The sequence below is a fragment of the Theropithecus gelada genome, unplaced genomic scaffold (genome assembly GCF_003255815.1).
Source record: "Theropithecus gelada isolate Dixy unplaced genomic scaffold, Tgel_1.0 HiC_scaffold_15814, whole genome shotgun sequence".
NCBI lineage: Eukaryota > Metazoa > Chordata > Mammalia > Primates > Cercopithecidae > Theropithecus > Theropithecus gelada.
In genome coordinates, this window is record NW_020257564.1 from 9,211 (window position 1) to 18,678 (window position 9,468).

General features: G+C 67.2%; 1 protein-coding gene across 4 annotated transcripts; it reads right to left on the reverse strand.

Annotated features, from left to right (window-relative positions):
- Positions 1–2,153: 2,153 nt before the first annotated feature.
- Positions 2,154–8,451, reverse strand: LOC112617017 (matrix remodeling-associated protein 8). 4 transcript variants are annotated; one of them, XM_025373748.1, is made up of 10 exons: positions 7,664–8,451; positions 5,882–5,905; positions 4,781–5,083; positions 4,553–4,654; positions 4,006–4,476; positions 3,680–3,835; positions 3,519–3,558; positions 3,356–3,432; positions 3,174–3,272; positions 2,154–2,696 (listed from the first exon to the last, which is right to left on the reverse strand). In XM_025373748.1, exons 1-10 carry the CDS (start codon positions 7,710–7,712, stop codon positions 2,488–2,490), a joined length of 1,530 nt encoding a protein of 509 aa, XP_025229533.1. In that variant the 5' UTR covers positions 7,713–8,451; the 3' UTR covers positions 2,154–2,487. The 4 variants fall into 4 exon arrangements, with proteins under 4 accessions (XP_025229533.1, XP_025229532.1, XP_025229534.1 ...); XM_025373749.1 differs by lacking the exon at positions 2,154–2,696 and adding an exon at positions 2,770–2,961 and having other exon boundaries at positions 3,174–3,254; XM_025373747.1 differs by having other exon boundaries at positions 2,154–3,254.
- Positions 8,452–9,468: the final 1,017 nt, after the last annotated feature.

Sequence of the window (9,468 nt, forward strand, 5' to 3'; positions counted from 1 at the left end):
GGCCCCCGGGCGCCCCCGCTTGACCGCCCAGGCCCCGGCCGCCGCCCCCGGCTCCCGCGCGCGTCTCGACTGCTGCCCCGCGGCCCGCGGCCGCCCATCCGCCCCCGACCCGGGAGCGGCGCGAGGGACGCAGCACGGAGGGCGCGCTCAGCCCCGCCGCCCTCCCGCCTGCGCCCCTCGGGCCGCGCCGTTAAAGGGACCGCCCGGCCCGCGGCCCTGAGCGTGGCCGCGGGGGGGCGCCCGAGCGCGCGGCGATGACGTCACGGGAGCGCGCGGCGGGGGGCGGGGCGTCGCTGCGCAGGCGCAGGCGCAGACGCAGGCGATCCTCGCTCGCCCCGCCCCGGGCCCCCCCCCGCACTTGGGCCCGCGTTCCCCTGTGCTCGGGCGCCCGCGACACTCGCCGGTGCATCCCCGCGCGGCCTGGCTCTGGGCCCGTGGACGCCAGGGTGCTCGGGGCGGGTGGAGGGACCTCGGGGACGCCGGGTGCGCGGCGCTGAGGTGGCGGCCGGTCCCTCTGCGCCCCCGCGAAGGCGCCCGACTCGCATGCCCTCTGCCGGGTCCCACGGGGTCGGACGCAGGCCGAGGGGATGCGGGGCGCGCGTGGGCGCGGGCGTGCACGGACGCGTCGGAGCGCGCGGCGGCGGGAGGGATTTCGTCCTGGGGTCCTCCGCAGGGCAGGGGAGACTTCCGAGCCTTCCCCTGAGGCCGCGGGGCGTCCGCGCTCGCTCCTCCGGGGCCCGCGGGGCTGGAGGCCTTCCCAGCCTGACCCCAGCAGGAAGCGCGGAGGCCACTAGAGGGCGGCCCAGGATGGGGAGAGTGAGGCGGGGGCCTGGACGGGGCTGGCGCGGTGGGGCCCCTTGGGCCCCGTCCCCAGGAAGCCGGCAGGAGTCTGGGACTTTCGCATCTATCCGGCCCTGACGATGCCCGCGCCGGCTCAGAGAGAAACCCATCAGTGTAGGCGCCGGTGGTTGACGGTCGGCTTGGGCCTGGGGTCCTGAACCTGCACCCCGGCTCTGAGTGGGAGAGCTGTGGCGTCCGCTCAGCCAAGCCCGGCCAGCTCAGCCGCCAGCCCCCTCTGCCTGGAGCCTGGGCCACCTTCCCACCAGCCCTTGTTTTCCCCAGAGGTCGGAAGCCCCCCACGGGGCTATCTGTTGAGGCCCCAGGGAGGGAGGAAGCCCGTACCCGCCCTGAGGGCCAGACCCATGTTCCCCAGGCTAGACACAGGTGGCCACAGAGCAGGGGAGGAACCACACAGGTGCAGGGGCCTGACCCCAGCCCAAGTCTCAAGAGAGGCTGGAAGCCAGAGGCCTGAGGCCAGTCCAGGTGCTGATGCCTATGTGGTCTGGTTGGGGCCCTGCCAGGAGCAGCCCTGTCCAGTGATGGTGAGGCCGGAGGCCAGAAGGGGGTGCATTTTCAAGCCACACCTCCCCAGACCAGCCTCCCTTCCTCCCAACCTGTGCTGCTGTGGGATCCTTGTGGGCAACCATCACCCTTTCCCACCCCCACTCCTGGGAGGACAGGAGGATGGAGTTGGGTGGTGATGCCGGCTTCAAGAAGCAGCACTTAGTCGCTGGTCTGTGCTGCCAGGAGCCCAGGCCACTGGCCTTCCTGATCCCACCACTCGTCCCACCACCCAAACTTGTGCTGAGATCCTGTGCCCGGCACTGATGCCTGAGTGGGAAAGGATTCTAGGGCCAGATCCGTGCTGGCCTGGCGAGGACTCTCTTGGAGCCACCCTGCTGCCTCGGGCTGTCTCTGCCGGAGCCTCCTTGCTCCTGCCCCCTTTGCAAGTGTCTGACCCGTATCCCGCTACTTCCGCCCGCCATCCGTCTGCCTCTCCGAGAGCTGTGCTCCCACGGTCTCCTCTCTGTCCTCAGCCACCGCCACGTCCCCCTTCCCCACATCCAGGTCAGCCATCAAGGGAATATGAACTCCTCCACGACCAGAAGCATGCCACACAGAACTAACTCAAATGACCCCTTCCCAGGACACCAACTCCCAGAGGACCCAGACCCAGACCTTTCAGCCCAAGGAATGGGATGATGTCAGGGGCTTCAGGTGGAGATGAAGACGACGTGGGCATTCCCAGGCCCAGACTCGTGCCTTGCCCACCCCTAGGAGACGGAGTTTCAGAAGCATACCTGGGCCAAGTCTAAAAATCAGATGGGGCTTTTATTGTGATGGTGGCAGGTCCACCAGCAGGTGCAAATGTGGGGTGCTGAGAGTGGCAACATAGGCCACCCCAAGCCACCTTCACCCCCTCCCCTGTTCTCAGCCAGTACAGAAGCCAAATGTGGCCCCAGCCCTAGACACTAGCCTAGGCAGAGTCCAAGGGAGGGGTGTCAGGGTCAGAAGTCACAGGGAGCCCAGTGACTGTCAAGGTGGCTGAGAGCAAGGCTAGGGTAGGGGTGGAAGCAGAGAAACGGCGGGGGGTGCAGCCCCAGGTGGCCCAAAGCAGTAGAGGGGCAAGGGCTGGCATTCACCAAGTCACCAGGTCCCTGGGGAGAACAGATGGTGCCTGGAGTCCTGCATGGTACAGGCGGAGGAGCCCTCGGGAGCTCTCGACGGCGGGCAGCACCCCAGGAGGAGTGGGACTCCTGCCCTGAGGCTGACCCCAGTTTTGGGGCTGCCAGATTCTGATGGGAGTGTCTTCCAGGAATGTCTTCCAGCCCCCAGTGGGCAGAGCCCAGGAGGGTCTGAGGGCATGCTGGGCATCAGTGGGATTTTGGTTGTGTCTGGGCTGAGCAGGGCCACCCGTGAGCAAAGGCCGAAGGGGTGGGGGCTGTGCTGCCACTTCTGCATATGCCCAGACCAAATTCCAGGAAAGCGGGACCAGCCGCTGGAAGGGGGTGAGCCCGGGAGCACCAGGAGATGCCCCGAGGGGCACAGACAGGAAAGATGCAGCTGCTGGCCCAGCCAGGAGCCCAGGGTCCCCCTATTTGCAGTACTCCTTCCGGAACCCTGGAAGCCAAGGGCGCCAACGGGTCGGCGTCTGTTCTCCACCCTCATCACAGTGGGAGACGCAGGGCAGACCCCCAGCAGGACTCCCCAGGGACTTCGGAGCCTGAGGTGGCAGGGGCCCTGGGCCTGACTGGTGTCTGCCCTTGGGGGTCCTGGATGAGGTGGAATGGGGATGGGCAGGGCTCTGAGATGGGCTGAGGTAGCCCACTCACCTTTGTCTAGGTCGATGTACTTGGCAGGGAGGGGGCTGTGGGCCAGCTCTGCCCTCTCCTTCAAGATGTTGTTTTTGTAATCTGTGGGAGGAGAGCAGGCTGAGGTACCCTCTCCCAGGATGCACTTCCCAGCCCAGGCCTGGGAGCCGCGCCAGGGCCTTGGTGTCCCAGCACCGCCTCACCTAGCTGGATGTCCTCACTCCTGTAAAGTGTCTGGTCCCCTGCAGCCACAGCGAACTCCGCCAAATTCACATCCTTCCTGGAGGGCGAGAGTGGGAGGAGGTTACAGCTGGGTGGGGTGGAGGGGGTCCTGGTCCCCAGGAGGGCTGGGAGGGGGGTACTCACCCCTTTGACTTTCCCGACTTCTGGTCCGAGTATTCGTAGCCTGGGAAGGAGACTCACATTGGGGGCAGTGCCGCCCCCTCCGCAGGTCCCCCAGCCCAGAGGACCGCCCTCCCGCCCACCTCAGTCTCCTGGGGCCGCTGGCTCTGCCGGGGCAGCCTCACCTCCGCGGCGCCTGCGGGCGGCCAGGAGGACGGTGACCAGCAGCAGGATGAAGAGCAGCAGCGTGGCCAGCACGTAGCCCAGCTGCTGGAAGAAGTGGGCTCGGCTCTCGGGGACGATGACGTTTATGACGTTGTGGCCGCGAGCCAGTGTGGGGTCTGCGGGGGGCGCAGGGTGGGAGCGGCGTCAGGCACCAGCAAGACCTGTGCCCCGACCCAGGCCACGGCCCCTGCTGGGCTCCGCGGGCCTCCGGCAAGGGACAGCGGGCGCAGGGCAACCCCAAGTGGGGTGGGCTCCCGCCTTTCCGGGTCCCGGGGCGGCCCTTCACCTGGACCTGGGGCGCCGCTGTGGCTGGAGCCGTTGCCCGGAGAGCCCCGGGGGGGCGGCTCCGCGTGGGGTTCGGCGACCGTCAGGTGGAAGACGCGGCGTTCGTGCAGGCCGCAGTAGTGGTGGTGCAGGTGGCAGGAGTAGGTGCCCTCGTCGGCGGCCTCCAGCGGCTCGATGCGCAGCGAGAAGTCACCGCGCTCAAAGGCGTCTGCGCCCACGGCCACGCGGTCGCGCAGGAAAAGGGGCCCGTAGGCGCGGCGCTCGCCCGACGCGTACAGGTCCAGCAGGCGGTCCGCGCGGTCGTGCGGGACCCCGGGCGGCTGCCGATCCCAGTGCACCACCTGCTGCGCCTCCTCCACGTGCCGGTCGGTCCACATGTGCCCGCGGTTCACGCAAGTCAGGAGCGCGGGCGCGCCGCGCGCCACCGCCAACACCTCCTTCTCGCCGTCCCAGTAGGCGGGGGTGGCCGGGGCTGCGGAGGGGGCGCGGTCAGCGGCGCGCGGGCCCAGGCGCGGGGCGGGGGACGGGGGGTGGGGGGGCGCACTCACGGCCGTCGGTGACCTCCAGGCGGACGGCCAGGCTCTCGTAGAGGTGGCAGTAGTGGTGGTGCAGATTGCAGGTGTACAGCCCCGCGTCCGTCTCCTCCACCGCTGCACACCCAGGAGGAAGCCGCGCGTGAGCCTCGCGGTGCCCTCGACCCCGCGGCCCCGGCCCCCCTGCCCCGACCCCGCGGCCCCGGCCCCCCTGCCCCGACCCCGCGGCCCCGGCCCCCGCACCGCGGATGAGCAGCGAGAAGTTGCCGTCGTCGAAGGCTGAGGCCGAGAGCTCCAGGCGACCGCGGTCCCGCGCCTCGTACACGCGCTGCTCGCCCGCCGAGTACAAGTCCAGCAGGCGCCGCGCAGGGCCGCCCCCGGGGCCGCGCAGGTCCCAGTGGAGCACGCGCTGGCGGTCGTGCAGCCGGTCCTGGGTCCACACCATGCGCGGGCTCTGGCAGCGCAGCACCGCCCGGGCGCCCGCCGCCCAGCTCACCGCGGACTCGGACACCACGGAGCTGCCAGCAGCGGCGGGCACTGAGGACCCTGGTGGGGGAGGGGAGTCCGTGGGGGAGGGGCAGGCCCCCGAGGGCCCTGGTGGGGGAAGGTGAGTCATTGGGGGAGGGGAGGGCACCCGAGGGTTCTGATGGGGGAGGGGGAATCAGTGGGGGAGGGGTGTCGGTGGGGGAGGGGCGGACCCTAGGGCCCTGATGGGGGAGAGGGAGTCAGTGGGGGAGGGGAGGGTCCCTAGGCCCCGAGGCCCCTCGTGGTGGAGGGCGAGTCCCTGGGAGGGTGCATGCCCCCAAGGGCCCATGTGGGGGAAGGGGAATCACTGGGGGAGGGGGGCCCCCCAGGGCCCTGGTGGGGGTGGGGGAGTGAGTGGGGGAGTGGAGGGTCCCTGGGACCCTGGTGGGGGAGGGGGCATCTGTGGGGTGTGTGGGCCCCGGAGCCCCGTCATGGGGGAGGGGTATACCCCCAAGAACCCAGGTGGTGGAAGGGGAATCATTGGGGGAGGGGCGGCCCACTGAGGGCCCTGATTGGGGAGGGGGAGTTCATGGGGGAGTGGTGGGTCCCGAGGGCCATGGTAGGATAGGGGACTCAGTGGGAGTGGGGCAGGTCCCTGAGGGCCCTTGTTGGGGAAGGACAGTCAGTGGGGGAGGGGGAGGGCCCTGGAGGTCCCTGGTGGCGGAGGGGGCATCTGTGGGGGAGGGGTCGGCCCCAGGGCCCTGTGGGGGAGGAGGGTTAGTGAGGGAGGGAAGGGCTGAGGACCCCTCAGGGCAGGCCTGGCAAGACAGGAGGGCCTGAGGGGGAGGGGGATGGACAGCTGGGGCCAGGGTCACTTACCTGAGTGCAGAAGGACAGCAGAGCCTGGAATGAGAGGAGTGAGCTGTGAGGCCACCCACAGCCCCACCTGGCCCCGGGACCCCCACTTGGCCCCCATAGTCCCTCCTGTAGTCCCAGACAAAGTGGGTGCTGTGAGACCCACTTCGGTGCCGGGAGGGTGCCTCTCTACACAGCCCCGCATAGCCCTCCCTGCCACCCTGCTGGGCTGTGAACGGCACCTGCCCTTGGGGAGTGGGGAAGCCAGGGCATGGGTGTAGGCCAGGGCCAGGCCCCAAGCCAGCCGGTTCTGGGGTGTGTGTTTGTCACCGGGGCCACTCCACCTGGCTGCAGCCACGTCACCCAGAGCACCAACGAGGGTGGGTCTGTGGGATCCCCCACACTCCCTCCAGGGCTGTGCCCCAGCCCCCAAGGGTCCTTGGAGCCTCAGACGCTGGGGACCCCACACCACACCTAAGGCTCAGTGCAGCCCCTGCGGTGCTTCCACAGGGCAGAGGCCTGAAGGCTGAACGTGGGCCGTGACCCCGGCCGTCACCCCACAGGCCGGCATTCCTGCTTGCAGGGAACTCTCAGCATTTTAAGCTGCCTCAGCATCCACTGAGTCTAGGCTGGACTTCCTCCGATTGGAAGCCGGGCTGTCACCTGGGACAGTTTCCAGTTCACATCCCCTTTCCTCGAGCTGATCCACCCAGACGCCCCCCCTACACGGTGTCCCCTGGTGACCCCCCATGTCCCCACGGACTCCACGCCCCACATGGAATGTGCAGCCACACCGCAGAGACCCCGTACAGTTAGCATGGCCCCACGGGGCTCACGCCACTTGCCTTAAACCTACCAGTTAAAACTCCCTCGCCAGGCACAGTGGCTCACGCCTGTAATCCCAGCACTTTGGGAGGCTGAGGCAGGTGGATCACCTGAGGTCAGGAGTTCACCACCAGCCTGGCCAACATGGTGAAACCCTGTCTCTACTAAAAATACAAAAATTAGCCAGGCATGGTGGTGGTGGGCACCTATAGTCACAGCTACTTGGGAGGCTGAGGCAAGAAAATCACTTGAACCTGGGACGTGGAGGTTGCAGTGAGACAAGATCACACCACTGCACTCCAGCCTCCTTGGCGAGAGAGAATCTCCGTCCAAAAAAAAAATTCCTGAGGGAAACCTGTATGTAGAACGCCCTGGTCCCAGTAAAGGGTTGGCCTGGGGGTCCCTGTCTCTCTCCACTTTCCCTGGCCTCACAGCACTCTGTGCACCCCAGGGCCTGTGGGTGATCAGAACTGTGCTTCCATCCTGTGTCTCTTGATCACTGGGGGCTGCTCTCCCTCCCGTAGATCCTACATGAAAACTGCCCTAGAGATGTGGCTGAGAGCCTGGGAGCTTCCCAGAGGAATGTGCCTGGTCAGCAGGCCAGCCCAGGCCTGGGAGCGGAGGCTGGAACAGATCCCACAGTTCTCAGGTCCCCCCCATCACTGATCCACTCCCTAAACGGAGCCCCAGCAAGAGGGGGTGCAGGAAGGGCCCTGATGGAGACGCCACCCTGCCTGGGCCCCCAGCCCTCTCGGCCCTCTGGCCTCCAGCTCCCCAGCAAGGGGAGGCTGGCCAAGGTCTCACTGAAGACATCGCACCCTCCAGCAAGCAGCTGTCCCGAGATCCCCTAGACCCATCCTCTTCCCTGGTGGGGCCTTCCCACCCCTCCTGGCCCAAGCGCAGACGGGCGGTTTTGTCCGAAACGGACTCACGTAGCCCCACGTGCTGCCCCCTCCTCGCCTCCCGGGGCCCCACACTCACTCTGCAGAAGCGCAAGTTTCCACAGCAGGATTCGGGATGGCAGCGCCATGGCCCCCGCCCAGCCCAGGCTTTGTCCCACTCGGCTCTAAGTCTCTCTCCAGAAAAACAGCCCTACCCCCTTCCCCCTCCTTAGCACCCGCAGTGACATCACGGAGCCCTGGGCCTGTCTACAGTCTGGGGACCGCCCCCTCTGGCTCCTCCCGGGCCCCTTGGCCTCCCCCATCCTCGCTGGCCCGCTGGGGAGGGGCAGTGTGGGAGCAGAGGCCCAGCCCCTCACGGTCAGGCCTGGGGAGGGGGTAGTGACCCTACCCTTGGAGGGACAAGAAGGTCTGAGGGCGTGGGCGCCTGAGACCACATGAGCGTGTCTCACAGCTGGGAGCCTTCCGGGCCTGTGGTGCGGGGTTGGGACTGTTGGGTGAGTGGCCCCTTGGCCCCACCTCTGGCCTCCCCCCACGTGAGACACCTCGGGGCAGGGTCTTCCCCTCAGCCTGTTCCAGGCCCCAGAAAGGCCTCCCAGCGCTGAGACTGCCCCCACCCACTGTGCACCCTGGTACCCTTCTTCAGACCAGATGGCCCTTCCAGCTCCAACCCTTGGCCGTGCGTGACCTTGGTTCCCGTCTCCTCTGGGGGGCACGGTGGGCTCTCTTAAGACAGGATGATGGATGCTGCGGGTCAGTAGTCCCCTTTATAACCTGGACAGTCAGCCAGGGAGGGGGGGCCCTGAGCACTGGGAGGCCTGGGGGTGAGCAGACCTCTCCTCTGCTGGCCCCATCCTCTGGGGCTGCCCACCTTTAAGGGCGCAGCCTGGTGTCCCTGAAACTAGGTGCCGGGTTACAGGGCTCCTGGAGGAAGGGGAGAGTGGGATCCCCACCACGGAAGGCACAAATTTGAAACTCTGGGAAAACTTAAAAAGTCACATAAACAAATGCGAAATAACAGCCTGCACTGTGTACCAAACCCAACTCCTTCTAATTAAGCAAACCTCAAGAAAAAAAAATCTGAACAACCACAACCACAAGAAACCCTCAGAGCATAGTTCAGCACGCCCACTTGGCGTGAGCTCTCCTTACAGGCCTCGGGGGCCCCGGGTTGGGGGGGCTTAACCCTGAACCCTGCTCTGGTCCCCAGGTCCTCAGACAGTGGGAAGCCCAGTCCCGATCAGAGTCTTGGTCTCAGGGCAAGGGGAGGGGGCTCTGCTGCTGCAGTGAAAGGGTGTGAGGGGCAACGGGCAGGACTCGGACCAACATAAGGATGCAAGACCCGCACCCCGGCCCGCCGAGGTCCGACCGTTTCCTCAGCAGGGTCCTGGCCCGGGAGGCGCCTTTCCAAACCGGCTTCAGGGCTGAACACATCCCACCACCCCCACTCGCTCCCTGGGCCTTTCATTCTGGAAAAACAAGCCCCACCTGGCTGGCCTCGAGGCCTCTGCTGGCCTCTCCTCCTGTTTTTCCAACTGGTTTGCATTAGTGCTGGCAGCTGCCCGCCCGCCCATGTCTGTCTCCATCGCACACCCTGGGGCCTTGGCCTCTGCTGTCTCTGTCTCCTTCTCTGGCTTCTTCCGTCACTCTCCCCGGTCCCTCTGTCCCCGTGGAGGGAGGAGGACAGCAGTTTGATGGGGGGCAGGGTTGGCCCTTTGGTCTGGGAGGGCTGAGAGGGGCGCCTGGTCCACACTGTGGCCTCAGGCCAGGGTTCGCCACACTGCGGGGCCGTCCCTCTCCGGGCAGTGGTCTCCAGCCACACTTTCGGGAGCCCAGCCAGCTGAGATGCAGGCCAGAGGCTGTCGTCTGAGAGGGCCCTGACCTCTG